The 26,233-nt window shown below is 39.0% G+C and overlaps 1 protein-coding gene across 2 annotated transcripts in view; it reads left to right on the forward strand.

Moving 5' to 3' along the window:
• Positions 1 to 26,233, forward strand: part of ME1 (malic enzyme 1) — a 178,169-nt gene that overhangs the window by 68,593 nt on the left and 83,343 nt on the right. For both annotated transcript variants that reach the window (XM_075554825.1, XM_075554826.1), the window contains exon 5: positions 4,308 to 4,469. In XM_075554825.1, the coding sequence (XP_075410940.1) occupies positions 4,308 to 4,469 (162 nt within the window). The remainder of the gene's footprint in view (positions 1 to 4,307; positions 4,470 to 26,233) is intronic.

The following is a 26,233-nucleotide window of genomic DNA, read 5'->3' on the forward strand; positions in this document are numbered from 1 at the left end:
TTCCATCTGTTCACTGTCATCTAGTCAGTTGGAACTACTTAAACAGAGTAGTAGTAAAACACATTTATGGTCACATAAAATCTTTCCATTCAATTTTGAGCCAAACAATAGAAAAATATTTTTTAAAAAGTATTTTATTGGGGGCTCGTACAATTCTTATCACACACCATCCATCCATTGTGTCAAGAACATATGTACATTAGTTGCCATCATCATTCTCAAAACATTTGCCTTCTACTTGAGCCCTTAATATTGGCTGCTCATTTTACCCCTCCCTCCCTACTCACCCCTACCTCATGAACTCTTCATAAATCATAAATTATTATTATTTTGTCATATGTTACACTGTCTGACATCTCCCCCTGCCCTTTTCTCTGTTGCCCTTCCCCCAGGGATGAGACTATGTGTAGATTCCTGTAGTCAATTCCCCCTTTCTACCCCACATTCCCTCCACCCTCCAGGCATTGCCACTCTCACCACTGGTCCTGAAGGAGTCATCTGTCCTGGATTCCCTGGGTTTCCAGTTGCTATCTGTACCTATGTACATCCTCTGGTCTAGCCAGATTTGTAAAGTAGTATTGGGATCATGCTAGTTGGGGAGGAGGAAGCATTTAAGAACTAGAAGAAAGTTATGTGTTTTATCGTTGCTACCCTGCACCCTGAGTGGCTCATCTCCTCCCCACAACCCTTCAGTGAGGGGGTGTCCGGTTGGCTACCAATGGGCTTTGAGTCTCCACTCTGCACTCACCCACATTTACAATGATATGATTATTTGTTCCTTGATGCTTCATACCTGATCCCTTTGACAGCTTGTGGTCACACGGGCTGGTGTGTTTCTTCCATGTGGGCTTTGTTGCTAGTTCCATGTGAACTAGATGGTCACTTGTTTATCTTGAAGCCTCCAAGACCCCAGATGCTATATCTTTTGATAGGTGGGCACCATCAGCTGTCTTCACCACATTTGCTTATGCACACGTTTGTCTTCAGTGATCATATCAGGAAGGTGGGCACCCACTGATAAGATTTTAGTTCTTTGATGTCTGATAACTGGTCCCTTCTACACCTCGTGGTCAGACAGGCTGGCTAGTGTGTTTCTTCCATGTGGGCTTTGATGCTTCTGAGCTAGATGGCTGCTTGTTTATCTTCAAGCCTTTAAGACCCCAGACGCTACATCTTTTGATAATCGGTCACCATCCGCTTTCTTCACCACATTTGCTTATGCACACATTTTTCTTCAGCAATCGTGTAGGGAAGGTGTGCATCCTGGGATGCCAATTTGATAGAACAACATGTTCTTGCATTGAGTAAGTGCTTGAGTGGAGGCCCAATGTCCATCTGCTGCCTTAATACTAAACCTATAAATATATGCATATAGATCTGTTGCCCCACACTTTTATATAGATTTATTTACATATGTACATTCCAGTCTTTAGACCCCTGTAAATACCCTTTGTCACTAGTTATTTCCTTTTACTTTCCTCTTGTCCCACTATCATGCTCAGCCTTCATTTGGGTTTCAGTAATTTCTCTCGATTACCTTGCCCTTGCTGAACCCCTACCAGGCCTCTCATACCCTCCTAGGGCTGGTTTTTGATCACTTGTTGTTCCCTGTTCCTGGGTTGGTCAGCATTACCTCCTTACTCCCTCCTCCCCCTGTCATGTGCCCCCTGGAACCATTGATCCCATTGTTTTCTCCTCCAGACTATTCATCCAGTCTATCTTATCTAGATAGATCTGTAGAGATAATAATATGCACCAAAAAACAGGCCATAGCAAGATAGGCTATGAGTGAGAACACAGCGATGACAACAGAAAAAGGAAACCAATTACGCATAGAAGAATAAAGTAATTAAAAGAAAAAAATTTCAAAAAGAAAGAAAAACCTATAAATAGATCAAGGTCTGATTTTTGATCTCTAGGCATGTCCTTCAGTCAGGTCCAATGGGGTACCATGATTTGGCCCCAGAGTCTGTCCTTTGTACCCCCTCGGGGACTCCCTGCTCTGCTCCCATGGTTGCTCTGCCACATGCTTTTAGTGGTTTGCCTCGGTGTTACAGAGTTATTCTGGGCCAGTCCAGACCCTGAGTCTCCAGTGTTGTCCCCCTTAGGGCCCTGGGCCATCAAGAGATGGCGTGTCTCATAGTGGGATCAGACATATTGTCCACTCTGTCCATTGACTGTTCAGAGTGGGGATATCGTCCTCCAGGCCTGATGGACCAGGATGTGCTCCACTCTCTCTTCTTCCCCCTCCATTTGCTCTGATCAGACTTGCCCCTCTCCCCTAACTGCAGCTTCAGTGCCGTCCTCTCAAGTAAATTCTTCTGGGCTGAGGGACAGTTGTTCATGTAGCTGGTATGGGGGCTGAGCCCTTAGGCCCTTCCACTGGCTTTGCACTCCTTGCCGGCACACTGCATTCATCTGGCACTGGCTTTATCTGGTCCCTCTTTCCCTGTGGAGACATAAACAATACCCTCCCCTTGGGAGGGTCAGTGCCTTATTCCCCCATCACACATCTTTTTTTTTCTTTCCCCTTTCCTCCCTCCACCCCCCCTGTTTAGTTGGCTACCACATGTACCCCTGGATTTGGTCTGGCTCCTGCCATACTACCTGGACCTCACCCCTGGAGTGTTTCTATACAGTAGCTTTTTCCCTGTGTCCCTTTTGCGCTTACCTTTCTGTTCTCATAAACTTACCTCAGCGGACTCATGTTATATTTGTCCTTTTGTGCTTGGCTTACTTCACTTAACATAATTTCCTCCAGTTCTTCTCATGTGGCAATATGCTTCATGTGTTACATCACCACTTTTTTAGTGATGCATAGTACTCCATTGTATGTATGTACCACAGTTTTTTAATTCATTCGTCTGTTGATGGGAATTTGGGGTGTTTCCAACTCCTTGCGATTGTGAACTATGCTGCGGTGAACATTGGAGCACAGATGGATGGTCGTAGTTTGTTTCTTGCCTCTTCTGGGGATATGTCCAGTAGGGGGATGCTGGGTTGTATGGTAATGCCATTTCCATCTGTTTGAGAAATCGCCAAATCGATTTCCATAGTGGCTGTACTTACCTACACGTCTACAAGCAGTGGATGAGAGTTCCTGTCTCCCCACAGCCCCTCCAACACTTGTTGCTTTCTAATTTTTTGAATTGGGCTATCTTTGAGGATGTTAGGTGGTATCTCATAGTTGTTTTGATTTGCATTTCTCTTATGACTAATGATCGAGAACATTTTCTCATATGTTTATTGGCCATTTGGATTTAAGATTCTGTGAAACTTCTGTTCAGGTCCTTTGCCCACCTCCTCAGTGGGCAAATTAGGTTTTCCTCTTACTGTAAGCTTGCAAAGTATTGTAGATTTTAGCAATAAGGTCTGATGTGTCGTTGCTAAAGATGTTTTCCCAGTCAGTGAACTCTCTTATTACTCTCTTGGTGAATTCTTTTGATGTACACAGGTGTCTTATCTTCAGTATATCCCATTTGTTTCTTTGTGACCCCTCTGTGTTTGTATCCTTCCCTATTTCTTGTAACTTATGTATTCCCTGTGCCAAGGTTCTCAGATTTGTCCTAATTCCCTCATTAATGGCCCTAATTGTTTGGGGTTTTATCTCAAGGTCTGTGATCCACCTTGAGTTTATTCTTGTGCATAGAGTGAGGTAAGGGTCTTGCTTTATTTTCCTGCAGGTAGATATCCATTTTTTTCCAGCACCATTTATTGAAGATAGCGTCTGCTTCCCATTTAATATTTTTTGGGCCCTTGTCAAAGATCAGTTGCCTGTATGCTGATGTTTTTATTTCTGGGTCTTCAGCTCTTTTCCATTGGTCTGAATATCTATCATTGTGCCAGTACCACACTGTTTTGACCACTGTGGCCGTATAGTACATGGTAAAATCAGGTAGAGCAAGCCCTCCCACTTTGTATACAAGTCTTCTAAGGGAGATACCTACTTCTTAGAATAATCAACCATTCCAGAGAAAAATGATACCATTTGCACAAGGATAAAGTTCAAAAGGGGTAGGAAAGAAAGAAGAATGGAAACACAGGGAAGAAGAGGGTAGATGATGTTACATTGTGGGGATTGTAATCAATAACATGAAGTAAAATGCGTGTGAATTATTGAATGGAAAACCAATTTTCTGTGTATACTTTTCACCCACTCAAAAAAAATCTTTAAAATATTTTACATGCATATTCAATTTATCTTAGTATCTTGCTACTTAGGTTTCAGACACGGAGATGATGATTTGTACCCCAAAGATTGTTAAAAGATGTTATATGTCAATGGAAATTTTGTCTTTTTCTCCTAGGCTATTGTGGTGACTGATGGAGAGCGTATTCTCGGCTTGGGAGACCTGGGCTGTAATGGAATGGGCATCCCTGTGGGTAAATTGGCTCTGTATACAGCTTGTGGAGGGATGAACCCTCAAGAGTGTCTACCGATCACACTGGATGTGGGAACAGAAAATGAGGTAAATAATCTAAATTTATAGTACAGCTATTCACCTTAAAAAATTAAACCAACTCTTAAAAGAGTTTTAGTTTTTTTAGGGACTTCATAAAATTTGTCCTTTTCTGTTTGACTCTCCCTCTCTCCTCAGCCCCTAGTTCTACCTCCTCTTTCCCCAACTCTTATTTCTAAATATTCTTTTTAAAAAAAATCTTGTCCCTTTTAATTTTGCATTGACTTTTTAAGTGTCTTATTATTCTTCAGTATAATACCAGTGAACTATACTTGAAACTCTCGATGTTGAGTCATAGTGACCCTGCAGGGTAGAGTAAACCACCCCAGATATTTTCCAAGACTAACTCTTTCCAGAAGATAAAACCCGGTTTCTCTCCCTTGGAGGGCTGGTGGTTTCAAACTGCCCACCTTGCAGATTGCAGACCAGTGCAGAACCACTATGCTACCAAGGCTCCATTCAATTATAAAATGTATGTTTTCTTTTAAGATACCATAGAATCTCTTTTAAAAATTATTCCTTAAAAAAAAGGCACCCAGCTATAAAATTTCTTGAAACAATTTGAAATCTGTATAGAACCTAATGTACACGATTCACAGTTTAGAATTTTTTGTACTGCATTAAATTTTTATTTGTATTAGTATATGTAGTGCACGTTTTCACTCATTATTTATTGCAAATAGTGAAGATCAGTTAAGACTGATGGAAGCAAAAAACAAACTTAATTTGTTCCTGTTGAGTTGATTCTGACTCATAGCTACCCTAGAGGCTAGTGGAAGTGCCCAGCAGCGTTTACAAGGCAGTACTTTTTGCTGACGCAGTGGGTCATTCTTTGCCCCCTGGGTTTGAATGGACCTTGTATGTAGCAGCCAAGCACGTAAGGCATTATTAGGGATCCTGTTATTAGTACTTCCAGGTGAGATTTTCTTCAACAGTGATGTAAACAGTGTTCAATTAAGGGTTCCCTTTTTAAAAATATTGCTTGGAAATTTCAAACTTAAATTAGGACAAGATGATCAAATGAGACCTTGATGTTTAAATTAAAATGGTGATTTGTACTGTTTTATTTATCCCCTTCTAATGTAATTTAATATTAAACCATTGGCTCAGAACTGTAACAGTAATTTCAGTAGTTATAATGCTCTTTATCTTGTTATAAAATTTTCTAATACCTAACATTATCTGTACATAAACATTTCTTTAGCCATTATGAAGAATACATTTTATAAAAGTGTATTGATTTTCTAGAATTTTTCTTTTCAATAATAATTGATATGACTTAGAATTGGTCGAAGATGACTTTGAAACAATGGTTTTAAGACTATAAGTATAGATTTTGTGATATGACCTTCCATGAAATAAAGTTAGAAATCATAAAATCTGTAGTATATCTTAAAAAATCTAGAGAAAGACAAAGAAGGGTAAAAAGTGATGAGGAAGTACAGAGATATGCATATATCCTTTTATTGTGGAATAATATTCCACTTTATGGATCTGTATCTTATTTACTCATTCATCAGTTATGTACATTTGGGTATTTTACACCTTTTAACTATAAATATTTCTTTAGAAAATTTTGTCTATAAAATTTTCAGTTATTTTGTGGACATATGTTTCCAGTTATTTGTGGTTTATTCCTAGAAATGTAATTGTGGGTTATATAGTAACTCTGCTTAACTTTTTTTGTAACTGCCAAGCTGTTTCAAAAGCAACAGTACTATTTTATATTCCCACTTGCAGTGTATAAGGGTTTCATTTTTTTCCATATCCACACCAATACTTTACTTTCTTTTAAAAAAATATAGTTATCCTACTAAGTATTTAATAGTATTGCATTGTGATTTTGATTTGTGTGGTATGAGGTAGGGGAGGCCAGACCCCCACCCAAAATCACAGATTCAGTAAGCACAATTGTGCAGTTGAGGTGTCTCTGTATTATATTAAAGTCATCGAGAGCATGAGAGATGAGAGAGTCAAATAACAGAGTCACGCATTTCATGGTAGCATGCTCACCTCAGCCCGGCTTGGTGGGCCATGTGGCGATAGGGGGAAGGGAAGGAGGACAAGAGGAAAGGGAACAGGAGCGAGGAGGAGAGAGGAGATGGGGAGCCAATGAGAGGTCAGGGGAGGAGCCGAGAGAGCTAGAGCCTATCTCTATTGCTAACCCAAGCCTATATATATACCCTTGGGGGTGTGCAAGCCCACTAATTACAGGTGAAGATATACATCACATGAAGGGGTTGCAGTATAGGTTATACAGTAATGAAAGGGCGTGGTAAGGGGAATACATACAGTAGGAAGAGGAGGGACTGGGGGTATGCATTTGACAAGATGGGCGGATCCTTGATTCAGAATGGCAGCTTAACTTTGACATGTTCTCTGGATCTCCATAGGAACCATTATCAGTAGGGTGTAAACCCCACCAACAGGAACCAAATAGATGGCTGCAGCCCTGTCCATTGTCCTTAATAGCAGGGAGTGGTGCTCACTCCAGTCTGGCAACTGATTGCCCTCAGGGAGGATGCCTGCAAGCATCTGACCTCCCCCCACAGATTTGCATTTCTCTGATGAATAATGATATTAAACAACCTTTCATGTACTTAATGCACATTTGTGCCTCTTGTCCAGAGATATTACTTGAATTTTTATCCAATTGTTAGTTAATTAATTAATTTCTTACTTACTTTATTATTGTTGAGTTGTAAGAGTTCATTTTGTATTTTGCATAGTAGACCCTGATCAGAGGCCCTGGTAGAATAGTCAGTTATACTGTGGGCGGCTAACCACAATGTCAGTAGTTCAGAACCCCAGGAGGAACGTGAAGCTTACCATTCCCATAGAGTTACATTCTCATAAACCCAAAGGGGCAGTTTTACCCTGTCATATAGAGTCGCTATGAGTTGAAATCAACTCAATGGCAGTGAATTTGGAGTGTTTTTGAAACTCTTATCAGATACATGATCTGATTTTTCACTATCTGTGTGTTGTCTTTACTTTATTAATAATGTCCTTGTATATACAGTTTTTAATTAAAAAAACTCAAATTTATATATTTTTACTCTTTTGTTTGTACTTTTGATATCTTGTGAAAGAAACTATTACCTAATGTGTTAGACGGGGTTCTCTAGAGAGACAAAACCAGATTGCTAGTAATTTAAGAAATGAACTGTTACATTATAAAGCAGTACAAATGGCTCAGTGCAACTCACTCCCGTGAGAGAGTTTTGGGACACTGGCAGTCCTTTAAGTCTTGAGGGCCGCCATGTCTTCCTCTGTAGAGAGAGCTGGGCTATATATACCCAGGCAGCAAACAGTAAGGCAGGTCACCAACCGTCAGCCAGGTCACCAACCATCAGTCCCAGCTCCAGAGATGTACATTCCAATCCTGTGGACTTAAAGTGACCTCAATTTACAGCTATACAGTCCACCGGCTAGGTGTCCCACAGGTAGTGTGCCCTTTAAATGGAGGCAGAGAACAAGCAAGGCAGCCGCACACTGGTCTGATGATCAAAGAGCGAGAGTCAAGAAAGGCGAGGCTCATGGAGTCATTTATCTCTCTGCCCTTCAATTAATCCCATTTGTGTTTATCGGCAAGGCTGGCACAATAAACTAACTATCTCACCTATGAAAGGTCATGAAGATTTATACTTACATTTTCCTCTTAGAGTTTTCACGTTAAGGCTGTTATATTTAGATGATTTGATCCACTTGGAGTTAATTTTGTGCCTGGTGTGAATCAGGTGCCAAATTCTTTTTCCTCATTGAATAGTCTTGGAATATTTGTTGAAAATTAATTGAGCAGATGTGTATGGGTTTATTTCTGATTCTTAAGTCCATTTTCATACATGTGTCTATTCTTAAGCCTTTACCCTACTGTCTGTATTATTATAGCTTTGTAGCAAGTTTCAAAATTAGGGAGTGTGAGGCTTTCAACTATGGTTTTCTTTTTTTTAATTACTTAAATTATTTTTGGTTTCTTGGATTTCCATATGTATTTTAGAATCATCTTGTCAATTTCCACATAAAAGGAAGTTGGAATTTTGATAGATTCCCTTGAGTCCTTAGGTCAATTTGATGAATTTTGCCCCTTAACAGGTCTCTCAGTTCATTAACACAAAACTTGTTTCCATTTGCATCTTTTAAAATTTCTTTCAATGATGTTTGTTGTTGTGAAACATAATGTGTTGCATTTCTTTAATTAAACATACTTTAATGCTTTACTATTTTGGTGCTACTGTAATAGACTTGGTTTATTAATTTTAAGATTTTTTTCATTGCTAGTGCTCAGGTATACAAGTGATTTTGTTTGTTAATCTTGTGTACTGCAATTTTACTGAACTCATTTATTAGCTGTAATAGTTATTTTGTTTTTGGAGTCTTTGATTTTCCTCTATTATTAAGCCATTCAGCAGTCTGCAAATAGACACAATTTTACTGTTTTTTTTATTTTGACATCTTTTGCTTGTTTTCTTGCTAAACTGTCCTGAACAGAACCTCTAATATGATGTTGAAGTGGCTAAAGTGCACGTTTTGTCTTTTTTCTGTCAGGAAGAAAGAGAGCACTTGTAATCTTTAACTATGAAGTATGATGTTTATTTGGGGCTTTCCTAGATGCCTTTGATTGTGATAATAGTCTAACCATAATTTAGTATCCGTAATTTAGTATGTTTGTCAGGAAAAGGTGGTAAATTTTGACAGGTTCTTTTTCTGCTTCTATTGAGATGATAATTTGATTTTTATTATTTTATTAAATTAATATAATGAATTGTATTGATTTCTTTTCTTATTGCAAACCAATGTTATTTTCATATGGTAAACCTGGGGTAAAACTCTCTTGTTTAGGCAATACAATCCTTTCTGTATGCTGTTGGATTCAGTTTGCTGGTTTTTTGGTTTGTTTGTTTTGCTTTAGATGAATGAACTTCTTTGTCACTAAAGACTCCAAGTTCATTTGAGTTTTACTTTTCCTCCTCTTTTTTTCAAAGTCACTTGGAAAAGACCACTGTTCAGGTTTGAGGGGTAAAGAATCCAGAGGGATTTTGTTGTTTTCTGTTTTTAAAGAAACTTACTACATATTTTTACATAAACCATCTCAAGAAATGAAATCAACAATAATATCCTGTTAAACCTAGTTTGCTGGTATTTTGTTGAGAATTTTATATCTATATTCAAAGAGAATATTGGTTTGTAATTTTCATTTTCTGTTGATGTTCTTATGTGGATTTGGTGTCAGAGTATTAATTGTTTAATAGAAATGAGGTAGGAAGTGTTTCTTCTGGGTTTTTTTTGTGTGTATGTGTGATTGCTGTACATTTTTTCGAATATTTGGTAGAATTTACATTAAAGTCATTAGGTTTGAGAGATTTTTCAATTTCTTCTTGAGCCATTTTTGGTATCATATGTTTTCTAGGAATTTGCTCATTTCTTCTAGGTTCTCTAATGATTTCAAAACCAAGTTCACTGCCATCCAGTCAGTTCCAACTCTTAGTGACCCTATAGAGTAGGGTAGACCCGCCTTGTGAGTTTCTGAGGCTATAAATCTTTATGGGAGCAGAAAGCCTCCTCTCTCTCCCTAGGACCCACCGGGGGCTTGAACTGCCATAACATTACATCACCAGGACTCCTCACTCCTCTTCAGTCAGTAGTAATGTGTCCTCTTTTTTTTTGGATTTTAAACAATTTGGCTCTTTTCTTTTGGGGTGATAAGTTCAGCCAAGGGTTTTGTCCATTTTGAGTATCTTTTCCAAAAATCTTTTGTTTATATTGACTTTCTCTAATATTTTCTATTCTTTGTTTTATATTCACTCTAATCTTTATTATTTCCTTTTCTTCTACTAGCTTTGAGTTTCATTTGCTCAAATTAAAAAAATTAAGGTAAAGGACTAGGTTATTGGTTGAAGGCTTCTTGTTTAGTATAAGTAAGTATTAACACTTGTAAGTCTGTTTTGAACCTGTCTATTTTGAACTACTTTTTAAAATATCTTGCAAGCTTTAGTTAAATTTGGATATTCCAATTTTTATTCTTCTGAAAATATTTTAACATTTCCCCTTGCGATTTCTTCTTTGATCTTTAGTTATCTATAAGTGTATTATTTAATTTTCATATTTTAATACAGATTCCAAATATCTTTGATGTTGATTTTGAATTTTATTTCATTGTGGTAAAGAAATATACTTTGATTATAACCCTTTAAAAATTATTGAGGTTTATTTTACTATCTAATATATAGACTATTCTGTCAAGTATTCCATGTACACTTGAGAAGAATGTGTATTCTTCTGTTGTTGGTAGATTGCTGTATTTATTAGATCTAGTTGATTTATGGCATGTTGATTTATAGCATTTATAGCATCTTCTACTTCTTTGCTGATCTGCTTTCTATATGTTCTATTCATTATGGAAAGTAAGCTATTGAAGTTTATCGTTACTTCTGTTGATATAGTTACTATTTTTCTCTATAATTAGTCACTTTTCCCTTCATGTATTTTGGAGTTGCACTTTTAGTAGGGATGTTTTTCATACTTAATAATATATGTAAGTGGTCTTTGATGAATTTTATTAAATACTTAAAGGAGTATTAATACCAGTCCCTTACAAACAATTGCAAAAAAATACCAAAGTAGGAAATATTTCCTATCTTTTAATATTTTTATATGAGGTAATTGTTGCCCTGATACCCAAATTAGGCAAAGGCATCATAGGAAAAGAAACTATGGATTTATTTCTTCCATTTTATATATAAATCATTTTATTGGGGGCTCTTACAACAATCTATACATCAATTGTATCAAGCACATTTGTACATATGTTGTGATCATCATTTTCAAAACATGTTCTTTCTACTTGAGCCCTTGGTATCAACTCTTCCCTTCCCATAAGCCCTTGATAAATTATAGATTATTATTGTTTTTATATCTTATACCATCCGCTGTCTCTCTTTACCCACATTCCTGTTGTTCATTCCCCTGGGGTGGGGTGGTGGTGTTTATACGTCAATCATTGCAATCGGATTCCCCTTTCTTACTCCTTCTCCCTGGTACCTACCTTCCCCCTATCTAATGGTATCACTATTTCCATTACTGTACATGGGGGGTTTATATCTCCAGGATTCCATGTGTCAAGAGCTCTTATCTGTACTAGTGTACATGATCTGGTCTAGCCTGATTTGGAAGGTAGACCTGGGATCATGCTAGTGGTGGGCAGGAAGTATTAAAGAACTAGAAAAATGTTGTGTGTTTCGTCGATGCTATACTGCACCCTGCCTTCTTATGATGCAAAAATCTGCAGTCAAAAACTAGCAATATGAGTCTAGTACAATATAAATATAGATGGTCTTGAACTTTGTTCTATAAGGTATCCAAGACATAAGTTTTTCTTCATTGTCACTTCTCCATCCAAGAGTAGTATTTTCATATACATGGTCCACAATGGCTTAATCATGTCTGCACTTCAGGAAACACTTAAAAACACCATTTAGAATTGAATATATCACTTTATTTCAGATATTATTGGACAGTACATTCTATTCTCTGTTTTGTGTCTAGCCACAAGCGAGATTGAAAAATCTAGAATAGCAGTGCTGGGTGAGCATGAGCCTAGAAGAAATTCTGTAGCAAGACAAGTGTCAATACTAGAAAACAGCTAGTTTCTAGTACAGTATTTTGTTAGTGCACATAGACTCTAGACAAAATGATTGCTTGCTTGTGAATCATTTTATATGAATCCATGCAAAGAATAGACAAAAATGTAAAAGGCAAACATTCAGAAGTAGAAAACAGGTCTAAATGTCAATGTTAAATGAAGTAGAACTAGCACCACTAGCCCAGTGGGTTTTACATTGGGCTGCTAACTGCAAGGTCAGCAATCCCAAACCACCAACTGCTCTATGGGAAAAAGAAGAGGCTTTCTACTCCAGTAAATAATTACAGTCTCAGAAACCCATGGGGGCTGTTCACTGAGTTGGAATTAAATCAATGGCAGTGAGTTAAGTAGAAGTTAGTAAAATTCACTTTTTTGTTGTTGTTTTTGCAGCCAGAGTGAACTATTTATACCACATGAAAATTCACTTTTAAGCTCCAATAAGATGATGAATTTGCTCATTGAAACTAGAAGGAAATACATTTCCTGTGCTTTGCAAACCATTCCAGAATATATAAAACTGGGTGCTTCACATTTTATTTTATAAAAAGAGCATAACCTTCATATCAAACCTGAGTTTAAAAAGCACATACCAGGAAAATGCGTATTAGTGACATGTTTGTTTACACCGTCAGCTATGCTCCTCACTAGCTGTGTCATCTTGAGAAAGTTCCTTAACCTTGTTATGCTTCAGTTTTCTTCTGTGAGATTAATGATAGCACCTACTTTATAGAATCTTCATGAGCGAATACACTTAGAATGCATAGAGTTGTGACTGGAACGATCAGCATCTCTTAGTAAATGTTCATTAATGCATATAAATAAACTAGCAACACTTTTTATTTACTTTCTAAAATAAGAAACATCATATGCTCAACCCAGTAGTAACATTATGATTATTTTTAAACCATTCCTATCAAAGGACACCTGCTATTACTACAGTTCTCTTGAATTGTTCAAAAAGGGAGAGCCTGTGCAATCAGACAAGAAAAAACACTGGGATATATCTTTCTGGAAAGACAAGATTATTTATATGATTATCTACCAACGTACACAAGAAAATGAATTTTAAAATAACGTGACTAAATTAAAGAAAATAGCTGTTTTAAAGTAAATACAGATGACCCTTGACTTGTGAGGGGCTCAAGTGACTACAAACCATACTTCTGACAACCCACTTGTTTTAGTTGTTTTTTCTTTGAGGGGGCAGGGAAACATCGTATTGTTAGTAACTAGTGTGTTTTGCCGGGCTTAATTTGCTGACTTTATCATTTCATGCCATTCCACAAAGACAAAGAAGGCTCTGATTTCTAAAGATCTTAGTAATAACACTAATACAAACTTAAAAAAAAAAGAGGCAATTGGCTTATGTCCAAACTAATTTATAACAGTCACTGGAGTGGAATCCAGTAGTAAATTAAGAACTACTTGTGTTCAAAACTCAGCTGCTTGCCGTGTACTTGTAATAATCAATTAACACACTTTCACTTACTGTACCAAAAATATTTCATTCTACTAAAATACATGATAAGAAAATAAAATGTGAGACTTTTTGGTACATCAGAAGCATGGCTGAAATACAAAGGAAATATGTTTGCCTTATCCTTTTTTGCAAACTAGTGGAGGTATGTTGTATTTATTAAGCAAAATTTAGTTTCATCTTTCACTCAACATCTCATAATTTTATTAATTTTGGACCACATATATCAACTGTACACATTAAAAATAGAGCAATTACACTTCAGTATAAGATTATTAGAGATTCTGGATTAATTTTTCTGTTGCTGATAATAGGTAGAAATGCTCCACTATATAGTATTTTCATTCCATTGTGAGTTACTGGAGTTCAAAAAATGTTATTAATCTATCTTAGAAGTCATCTACTGTCTTCTATTAAATTGGCATTTTATGATGCTCACCCTCCCAACACAACTGCTGAAGACAAAGTGGGTACATAATCAAATGTGGCGAAGAAAGCTGATGGTAGCCGGCTATCAAAAGAGATGTTGTCTGGGGTCTGAAAGGCTTGAAGGTAAACAAGCGGCCATCTAGCTCAGAAGCAACAAAGCCCACATGGAAGAAGCACACCAGCCTGTGCGATCAGGAGGTGTTGAAGGGATCAGGTATAAGGCATCATCAGAAAAAAAATCTTAGCATAGTGAATGAAGGGGAAAGTGCCGAGTGGAGACCCAAAGCCCATTTGTCAGCCACTGGAGATCCCCTTGCTGAGGGGTCTAGGGGAGGAGATGAGTCAGTCAGGGTGTGACGTAGCACCGATGAAGAATACAGCTTTCCTCTAGTTCCTAAATAATGCTTCCTCACCCCACCCCCCTCACAACTATCATGATCCAAATTCTGCCTTGCAAGTCTGGCTGGACCAGAGGATGTACACTGATGCAGATGGGAGCTGGAAGCACAGGGAGTCCAGGGTGGATGATACCTTCAGGACCGGGGGTGTGAGTGGTGATACTGGGAGGGTAGAGGGAGAATCGGTTGGAAAGGGAACCAGTTACAAAGATCTACATGTGACCTCATCCCTGGGGGACAGACAACAGAAATTGGGGATGAAGGGAGACGTCAAACAGGGCAAGATATGACAAAATAATAATTTATAAATTATCAAGGGCTCATGAGGGAGGGAGGAGCGTGGAGGGAGGTGGGAAAAAAAGAGGACCTATGCCAAGGGCTTAAGTGGAGAGCAAATGCTTTGAAAATGATTAGGGCAAAGAATGTACAGATGTGCTTTACACAATTGATGTATGTATGTATGGTGATAAGAGTTGTATGAGCCCCTAATACAATGTTTAAAAAAAAGTCATCTAAATTTTTAATGGTCACTCTTAATGTGTAATGGAGAATAGAAAAAATATTGAAATGAAATAAGTTGCCAGTTCTGATTATTCCTGTTTTATTCATTCTGACATTTTGTTCATTTTATTTTTTTCTGACATTACTACATATACTGAGAAGACAAGAGGAAAACTTTATTCATGCAAATATGCTTGTGTTGGTTATTATTGTTGATGTTGGGTGCCATTGAGTCTATTCCAACCCACTTGACCCTATGCACAACACAACAAAACAGTGCCTGGTCTCCTGTACCTGTGCTTACGCCCAATGTTGCAGTGTGTCAGTCCATCTGCTTGAGGGACTTCCTCTCTACCAAGCATGTTGTTCTTTTCTAGGGCTTGATCTCTCCTGACAATATCCAAAGTATGTAAGATGAAGTCTCGCCATCCTTGGCCCTAAGAAGCACTCTGGCTGTATTTCTTCCAAGACAGATCTCACTCACTGCCATATGACTTGTAGGGCAGGGTAAAACTGCCCCTGTGAGTTCCCAAGACTGTAACTGTTTTGTTTATAGGAATAGGAAAGCCTTCTTTCTCCTGTGGAGCTGCTGGTGGTTTCTAACAACCAACCTTTTGGATCTCAGCCCAGTGCTTAACCACTATGCCACCAGGGGTCCTTGAGACAGATAAGTTTGCCCTTTCAGCAGTTCATGGTACTTCCAATATTATTCTCTAGCACCACAGTTGAAATGCATGGATTCTTCTTCGGTCTTCCATACTCAACGTCCAGCCTGGATAAGGCTCACCTTAAGTCCTCAAAATAACATCCTTGCTTTTCAATACTCTAGAGAGGTCTTGTGTAGCAGATTTACCTAATGCAATTCATTTTTTGATCATTTTGTCTAAAATGTAATAGTATTTTTATGCCACCACATTTTCAAATGTATAAAACTACTTTGAGTCATAACATGTCTATAGTAATAGTTTTAGATCTCATATCTTGTATGAATATTCATTCATTTTTACACTTCATAATTTAAAAATTTAAAATCTAATTGATAAGCCCACTTAATTTCATATCAAGAATAACCTAGAAAACTTTATTTTTTTACATATGTTACATTCTTTTTTCTCTTTTTAAATTATAAACAGCCATATTGAATTGAGTGGCAATAAAAGTAGAGAAGAAATTAGCAGAGTTGATAAAACATCCCTCACTTACTTTAAAGCCACACTTGCCTGATGCCTTAAATTTTTTCAGCTTTCAACTAAAGCAATATTAAAGAATCAATCAATCAAAAAGCCGGAAATGCTTGCATAAATAACACTCATTATGGTAAAACATTCATTTAGGAAGGGTATTTGCATATTTATCTCATCTTTCAGTTAGCGATTCACAATCCACTGACGAAACAGTTGCTAAGTAAAATTCACTTCTACTACTGTGTGAGTAGTACAGCCAGAATACTCATTAAAGACAAGGATGATGAGACTTTGTCGCACATACTTTGGACATGTTGTCAGGAGAGACCAGTCCCTAGAAAAAGACCCCATACTTAGTAAAGCAGAAGGGCAGCGAAAAAGAATAGCATTAAGAAGATGGATTAAGACAGTGGGAGGGGGTTGTATGTTGATTCCTCCTTTCTCCCCCACCTTCAAATTATCCTCCTGGATCTCTATTCACAATGTTGGCCCTGAGGGGTTTATCTCTCCTGGATTCCCTGTGTTTTGGGCTCTTACCTGTAGCAGTGTGCATGTTCTGGTCTAATCCGATTTGTAAGGTAGAATTGAGGTCATGATAGTGCGGGGAAGGAAACATTAAAGAACTAGAGGAAAGGTGTATGTTTCATTGGTGTTATTCTGCACCCTGACTGACTCATCTCTTCCTTGTGACTCTTCTGTGAGGGGATGTCCAATTGTCTACAGTTAGGCTTTGGGTCTCCACTCCCCCCTCCCACCCGCCCCATCCCCTGGCAAATTCACATTGGGTATGCTTTTGTTCTGGGTCTTAGATGCCTGATACTTGATCCCATAGACACCTCATGATCTCACAGGCTGGTGTGCTTCTTCCATGTGGACTTTGTTGCTTCTCAGCTAGATTACCACTTGTTTATCTTCAAACCTTTAAGACCCCAGATGCTATATCTTTTGATAGCCAGGTACCATCAGCTTTCTTCACCACATTTGCTTATGCACCCATTTTGTCTTCAGCGATTGTGTTAGGAAAGTGAGCATCACAGAATGCTGGATTACTAGAACAAAATGTTCTTGTGCTGAGGGAGTATTTGAGTCGAGGCCCAATGTCCATCTATAACCTTGATTCTTAACATATAGATATAAGTATATAGACCTGTTCCCCTCTCGTGTGTGTGTGTGTGTATATATATATATATTCACATATGTACATCTGTATTTAAACCTCTGTAAATGTCCTTTGCCTCTTGGTTCTTGCCTTTATTTCCTTTTATTTTCCTCTTGTCCCACCATCATGCTCAGCCTTCATTCAAGTTTAGTAATTCCTCGCTGCTACATTGCCCTTGATTAAGCCCTATTAGGAATCCTCGCCCTTCTCTCCATTGATTTTAGTTCCCTTGTCCCTGGGTTGGTTTCCCCCTCCTTCCTTTCCCGCACCTCCCCTTCTCCTGGATCTCCCTGGAACCATTGGTACCATTCTTTTTGTCTCTGAATTGTTTATCCTGCCTACCTTATCTGGATAGACATGCAGAGACATTGTTATGCACAAAAACCAGGCAAAGCCAAACAAAACAACAAAGGAAGTCAAAACCAACAAAACAATGATGACAACAACAAAAACAAAATAACAAAAAGAAAGTCACTGACAAAAATGGAAAAGTCTATAAATAGTTCAAGTTCTGTTTGTTGGCCTTCACGAATGTTTTCCAGTCAAGTCTGATGGGGTACCACACTCTGCCTCCAAAGTCTATTTTTGGTATTCCCCTTTGCTTCCCTTCCTGCTCTGTTGCATGCCCTTAGTGTTTCGCCTCAGTGTGATGGGGTCAGATTGGGCACAATTCCCACACTGTGTCTCCAGTGTTCTCTCCCGTAGTGCTTTGGTTCAGTGAAAGACATAGTATCTTGTGGTCAGACCGGCCCCTTGGTCCTCTCCATGTATTGTCTGCTCTGAGCAGGAATATTTTCCTTGGGGCTTGGTGGCCAGGATGTGTTATCCTCCCCTCCATCCCTCTTCGTTTCTCCTGTGTGCTCTAATCAGGCGTGCCCCTCTCCCCAAGCTGTAGCTTCAGTGCTGTTCTCTGAAGTGCATTCTTCTTGGGGCGGGTGGGAAGGGTCCTTCTATTTCTATATGCCTTGTACTTTACTCTTTTTCTTTCTCTTATGTTTGTAAATCTTATAGTGGCACTCTATGCAGTATATGTGATAAAAATAAAAATAACAAACTCACTGCCATTGAGTTCATTCTGATTTATAGTGAACCTAAAGGACAGAGTAGAATTGTCTATAAATCTTTTTTTTTAATCATTTTACTGGGGCCTCGTACAACTCTTATCACAATCCATCCATCCATCCATTGTATCAAGCATTTTTGTACATTTGTTACCCTCGTCATTCTCAAAACTTGTGCCCTTGATATCAGCTCCTTATTTTTCTCTCCCTTCCCATTCCCCTCTCCTCCATGAACCCTTAATTATTTATAGATTATTATTATTTTTTCATATTTTACACCATCTAACGTCACCCTTCACCCACATCTCCATTGTCTGTCTCCCGGGGAGGAGGTTCCCCCTTTCTCCCTCACCTTCCCTCCACCCTCCCGATATCGCCACTCTCACCACTGATCCTGAGGAGTTCATTTGTCCTGGATTCCCTGTGTTTCCAGTTCCTGTCTGTACCAGTGTACATCCTCTGGTCCAGCCAGATTTGTAAGGTAGAGTTGGGATCATAATAATGGTGAGGTGGGGGTGGGAGAAGCATTCAAGAACTAGAGGAAAATTGTATGTTTCATCATTGCTGCATTGCACCCTGATTGGCACATCACTTCTCCGCGACCCTTCTTCAAGGGGATGTCTAATTTCCCGCAGATGGACCCTGGGTCCCCACTCCGCATTCCCCCTCATTCACAATGCTATTGGTCTTTGATGCCTGATATCTGATCCCTTCAATGCCTTGTGATCTCACAGGCTGGTGTGCTTTGCTATTTCTCAGCTAGAGGACCACCTGTTTATCTTCAAGCCTTTAAGACCTCCGATGCTATATCTTTTGACAGCCAGGTATCATCAACTTTCTTCACCACATTTACTTACGCACCCGCTTTGTCCTTAGTGATTGAACCAGGACAGGCTGGTGTGCTTCTTCCATATGGGTTTTGTTGTTTCTCAGCTAGATGACCGCTTATTTATCTCCAGGCTTTTAAGACCTTAGATGCTATATCTTTTGATAGCCAGGCATCATCACCTTTCTTCGCTACATTTGCTTGTACACTCGTTGTCTTCAGCGATCATGCCAGGAAGGTGAGCATCTCGGACTGCAGAATTGTTAGAACAAAGTATTCTTGTATTGGAGTATTTGAGTAGGGGCCCACTGTCTATCTGTTTCCTTAATACTAAACCCATAAATATATGTACATATATCTGTTTCCCCCTCATTGTATATAAATATATTTACATCTGTATATGCCTGTATTTAACTGCCCATTACCTCCTAGTTCTTTCCTCTATTTCTTTGTATTTTCCTCTTGTCCCACTATCATGTTCAGCCGTCATTTGGGTTTCAGGAATTCCTCTAGGTTACATTGCCCTTGGTTCAACCCTGGCTGAACTCCTATATCCTCCTTGGCACTAATTTTGAATCACTTGTTGTTCCCTTGTCCCTGGGTTTGTTAACACTCACTTCCGTTCCCCCATCTCCCCCTCTCCCATGTCCCCTCTGGAACTGTCATCCCATTGTTCTCTCTTCTGGCTTGTTTATCCTGCCTATCTCTTCCAGGTAGAAATGCAGTGACACAATATGCACCATCATAAGACTGAGTACAACGAAGCAACAATGGAAAATAGCACAATAGCTACAACAACACACAAAAAAACCATATAAATAGTTCAGGGTCTATTTATTGTCCTTTAGGAGTGCTTTCCCGTCGAGTCTGATGGGGTGCCATGCATGCCCTGGCCCCACAACTATCCCTGGGGACTTCATTGCTCTGCTCCCCCCACTGCTCTGCTGCATGCCCCCAGTGGCTGGCTTCGGCAGGAGTAGAGAACCTTATCTTTCTCCCAAGGAAGGATTAGTAGATATGAACCACTGACCTGTTAGCAGCTGAAGGTGCTAACTCATTTTGTCTCCAGAGTTCCGTTATGTGTGATCTCTGCTGGGGGAATAAATAGTGGAATTGATGTTACGCAAACACTCAAAATGGTTAGGCCTTCTAAATAGCTTCTGACTCTCTCATTTATTCCCCAAGAAGAGAGCTGCTGAGTGTTTAATCTAGTGAATTTATATTATTTCTTATATGGCAGGCCGCTTGATCTGTGGTACCATCATGAAAATGGAATAATTTTGTTGAATGACCATTTGTAAATGTTAAATGCATTCTTGTCATCCAGATCTCTAAGAATACATTCATTACTCAAGCCTTAATTATCATGCACATTTTTAAAAACAGTCATTTTTTACAGGAACCGAAAGAATTATAATTATAGGAATTTTACTATTTGTGGGATTTATTTCAAGGGCTATATTTTGTTCATAAATCTTCAGCATTGACTCCAATTTGTAGATAGACTTATTTGTGATATATATTTTAATTATTAGTATGGGAAAGGATGGAGGAAGAAAGATGGGGAAACATGTAACATCTTTTCTCAATTTTGTTCTTTTTCTAATTCACATTTTAAAAGGCCAAATATATTCCAGACATTGAAGTATTTTAATTCTGGCAGCCATTGAGCACATTGGCACTTCAACTTTAGCTGTTCAGAAGCCTGCCAGTAGATTGTTTAAAGTTTTTATGCCTCAAGGAGCAGATGGCTCTATAACAAACTTGGTTTCAGATTTTATATTTCATCTGAAATGCGTTTTTATAATTTAGCATGCTAACTTTCAGCTAACCAAGAGGACTTAACTCTTTGCCGAGTAATGCATTATAATTAAAAGTAGGATGAGTACGTGGTTTACTGGCCAAATCAGGACCCAGTGACGATGAAAGAGAGTACTACTAATAATTGCACTGGGACAACTGGTGTACACTAGATCATAATCTCTTTTGACTTCGAGTAAATGTCAACGCAGATGATTCAAATAGCTCAACATCTTTAGCATCACATGCCTACCTACAAGAATATATCATTTTTCTATAACAAACTATCCTAAACCGAGTGACTTCAAAATTACTATTTTGTTAATCATTAACTTTGTGGACTGGTAGTTTGGGCTGAGATGTCTGGAACAGTTGGGGCCCTCTTCCATATGAATCTTTATCTTTCACAAATTATGTACATTTTCATGCAAAATCTGCTCACCATCCTCTAAATTCACTGCTATCAATGCACCAAAATGGACAGGGTAGAATTGCCCTTGTGAGTTTCTAAGACTGTAACTCTATGGGAGTAGAAAGACTCATCGTTCTCCAGCAAAACTGCAAGTCATTTCAAACTGCTGACTTTGTGGTTAGCAGCCCAATGGGTAAACACTATGCCACTAGGAAATTTCGGCCCAATAACTGACCCAGAGTTTATCATCCAGTCATTTAAATTACATCTAGAGTTAAATGAGGCTCTTTGAGTTTGGTTCTCTGGTGTACTTCCTCTTATTTATTCCTATACACCAAACATACAACAGTGAGATAGTAACCAAACCACAACCAAACTTAATGCCATCTAGTCAATTCTGACTCATAGTTGCCCCTATAGAACAGGATAGAACTGGCCTTATGCATTTCTGAGACTCTACTTTTTTATGGGAGTAGAAAGACTCATCTTCCTCCCGAGGAGAGAATGGTAGTTTAGAACTGCTGGCCTTGTGGTTAAGCAGCTCAACACATAACCCAGGACACCATAATCGTAATCAACACTCGCATTCAAAATGAAAAGAATCGGCTGGGATTCCTGGTGTTGCTGGAGACTTGTGGCCTGTCTGTAGTCCCTGAGCTTTGGAAAAACCATGTGTGAGTGTATTTCCATCCATGAAGGCAATGCCTGCTGGGAGCACTACTGCCTGGAGCACAGCATCGAGCCCAATAGCACCATGGTCAGCAACAAGACCCTGGGAAGTGGTGATGATTGTTCAACACCTTCTTCAGTGAGACTAGGACTGACAGACAGGTGCCCTGACCAGGCTGGTTTTGTAGACCTAGAGTCAGCTTCATAGATGGGTAATAACAGGCATTTATAAGCAGCCTTTCCACCCTGAGCAGCTGAGAAATGAAAAGTAAGACGCTGCTAACAACTACGCCTGTGGCCACTACACTGTGGGGATGGAGCTCATCTACTTGACACTGGAGCGAATCTGAAAAGTGACAGACCAGTGTTCCAGGCTTCAGGGCTTCTTGATCTTCCCTAGCTTTCGGGGGTGGCACTGGCTTAGGCTTCACCTCCCTGCTGATGGAGCAGCTTTCTGTTTACTACGCCAAGTAGTCCAAGTTGGAATTTGCTATTTAACCTGCTCCCCAGGTGTCCACAGTAGTTGTGGACCCTTTAACACCATCTTGACCACCTACTCCACTATGGAGTATGCAGACTGTGTCTTCATGGTGGACAATGAGGCCATCTATGACATCTGCCACCAGAAACAGGACATTGAGCACCTGACCTATACCAACATCAACTAGCTCATTCGCCAGATTGTCATCCATCACTGTCTTTCGGTGCCTTCATTGCACCCTCTACATGGACCTCATGGAGTTCCAGAGCAATCTGGCATCCTATCCATGCTTCCACTTTCCCCTAGTTACATACTCACCCAGTGTCTCAGCTGAGGAGGCCTACCGTGAGCAGCTCTCAGTGGCTGAGATCTCCAGTGCCTGCTTTGAACCCGCCAACCAGATGTACATAGCCTTCTCTACCATGGAGATATGGTGCCCAAGGATTTTAATACTGCCATTGCCACCATCAAGACAGCACACTATCCAGTTTGCGAACTGGTGCCCACTGGTTTCCAGGTCAGCATCAACTACAAGCCTTTGACAGTGGTGCCTGGGGGGACCTGGCAAGGTGCAGCAGGCCCTCTGCATGCTAAGCAGTACCACAGCCATCGCTGAGGAGTGGACCTGCCTCGACCACAAGTTTGACTTGATGTATGCCAAATGAGCATTTGTGCACTGGTACATTGGTGAGGACATGGAGGAAGGAGAGTTCTCCAAGGCCCAAGAGGTCATGGTTGCCTTTGAGGAGGATTATGAAGAAGTGGCCACAGAGTCTGTGAATGGCGAGAATAGAGTGAGGAGTTCTAAAGGCTCCTGGCACCCACAACACCCTGGTCTGTCTCTCCCCAAGAGTGGATCTGTCATCCCACGGTGCCCCCACCTTCACTCCACAAATAACAGTCCATGTATTAAGCAAACAAAAGAAAAGAGTAGGAATCATGCAGTGTTCACTGGTCCGTAGCATTTCTGAAATTCCACCTGATATATGTTGCCAGGCTACTTGCTCAGGGAGCAGAGGGTGTTCTTTCAGAAGAATCACTTCAACTTTTGAAGGGTGATCAGGACTCTTTTTGAACCTAGCCACTTTCCCTAAAGCAGGAGTCATGTAGCACCATGTAATTGTTGTCTGAGGCTTTTTCTTCACCTTTTGGGATCTTATCTCTGACTTCTGTAAGATATTCCCCATTTTTGCAGCTTAATAGCATTCTCATTTGCTTCTTGCCTGTGGTCATTGGGGACCCAGAGAAGCATTGAACTGTCTTTGTCTTAACTACTCATTTCAAGTTTTTAAAAATGTTAACATAATATTATACCCATTCTTTCCAGGGGTTCTTAAACTTTTTCCACTTATGACCCCTTTTTTTCCTGAGAAATTTGCTATAGAAGCAAGTACTGCCAGAAACACCTCAGATTCATTATTCATTTTCTTTTGAGTTAATTCTTGATCTTGTTTGTTCAGAAACCTTTTACTGTTGCCAAATTTTTCTCAGCCTCCACATTCAGTTATGCGACCTCCTATGGGATCATGGCCCACAGTTCAAACTTCGCAGATGTTACCTACCCCAGTCGTTCTCGGAGTGGCTGAGAAACAGATTGAGTGAGAGTGAATGGGAATAGTTTTATGTTGGTTGGTCAAGCAGGGACTAGAGTTGCCAGAGCAAGTTTGTCAAAAAAGAGAATTTTCAATTTTATACCAGCAAGTAACATTGAGGGAATTATGAATATATAACAAAGCCCAAGGAAGGGTTATGAATATGCATTAGGGTGAGGTTGTGATTCTTTACAAGGAAATAGCTTATTGGATCTTTGGCTTTCAAATGTTTGATTTAGTTTGGTGACATATTTTGGTTCCTTCAACAAAGTTCTTTCATTCCAGGGTGATTGGAAGGTTGTGATTGTACTTTGTGCAGGTAGGACAATTTGTTCATCAGGTAGACCAAATTTGGCCATAACACATACTTGCTTTGGGAAGAAATGGAAGGCCCCTACAGAGAGGCAGGTTACCAGGAAGTAAAGTATAAATTCGCTATGGGAAATGTTTATATTTCAACATCTTGGGACAATATCTCTTACAGACTACTGGTAGGTTTATTGGACAAAATATGGAATTTAGAGTGTTACACAGGACTAAGCAGCTTGGGGAGTGATCTTATAATTTGTAGACCTCACCTGCAATTCTTTGTAAAGTATTCCATCTCTGCACATGTAGCATGCCAAAGAGCTCTGAGAACCACTTATCTCACCATAGAGTCTGTTAGGTTTCACCTTAATATATTCAGAGGTTTTCAAAAAGTTGCTAAACCCACACTCTTAATTTGATCTTTGACCTCCAGTCTTACTTTACTTAGGGAATTTTTTACCAGAAAATCCTAGGTCACCTATATTTCCTTTACATTTTGTTCACAAACTGAGGATCAGTTTTAAAATAACTTATAATACAATTTTAGGAATGAGTTATAAACTCAGCATTCTAAGTCAAAATCTTACTAGTAATATTCACAAGTTCCTTAGGTACATTTTTTTCCTAAAGCAAAACACTAAAGGTGTAGCGTTTTCTCAGTTTCACTGTTACATGACATGAGTTGCCTTATTTTTAACACCCTATAAAAGCAGTTTAAATCTTTAATTTATTTTAACAGTATTTTCCAAGCTTACTGTGTAGGTTTTGCACATACTTTGTTAATTATATTCCTGAGTTTCATACTTTAGGGCATGCTATTGTAAATGAAGTTGCATATTTTATTTCATTTTTCAAATATTCCCTGCTAGTATATATAAAGAGAGGAGCCCTGGAGGCACAGTGTTACTGCAATATTTTGTGTTCAGAAGGGAATCAAATCTTAAAAGAAAATTGTTATCTTTCTAATCCCTACATTAGTATTTCAAAAGTTAATATTTCTTTGGGTGGTTAATTTTGCTTACAAAATATTAATTGAGTTTTTCTAATTAGCCCCACCAAGAGATTTTATTTCTATTCCTCCCTCTCAGAATCTCCTGTAATGTTTTGAATGTTTAGTAATTATTATTTTTAGTTGGTGTTTGATTACCAAAAATCAGGACCACAGCCATCAAGTCGATTCTGACTCATAGTAACTCTATATAGGACTTTCCAGGCTGGGAACAAAGAACCTTATCTTTGCCCCGGGGAACAGCTGGTGGGTTTGAACTGCTGCCCTTGCAGTTTGCTGTCCACCACTTACCTGACAGCACCACCAAGCTTCTAGTACACGAGTACTATAGACCTATAGACAGTACTAAGCAATAAGTCTGTAGGTTAATTCTGAATCAGCAGAGAAGCATTTTATTTCTAGTTATACCCCTGTTATACAGATGAAGAAACGGAGGCTCAGAAAGATTAAGTGATTCGTTGATAGTTCTTTTTTTTTTCATGGTATTTTCACCCCCCCCAATAGTTTTATTGGCATATAATTCACATATCATATAATTCAATAATTTGGTCACATCATAAAAAGTTGTAAAATCATGACCACAATCAGTTTCCCAACATTTTCTTCGTTCTTATACTCTAATTCTCCCCAAATCTGCCCTGCTATGTCCCCAAAGTAACCAGTTACTCTTTCCATAGATTTTCCTATACTGGATTTCATATACAGAAGAACATTAAAAAACAAACAAACAAACTAGCAACAATAACAAACTAAAACAGATTAAAAACCTCAATCAGAACGAAAGCAAAAAATATTAAAAACTAGAGCAAGTTTAAGTGGGTCAT

Source organism: Tenrec ecaudatus, chromosome 7 (assembly GCF_050624435.1).
Source record: "Tenrec ecaudatus isolate mTenEca1 chromosome 7, mTenEca1.hap1, whole genome shotgun sequence".
NCBI lineage: Eukaryota > Metazoa > Chordata > Mammalia > Afrosoricida > Tenrecidae > Tenrec > Tenrec ecaudatus.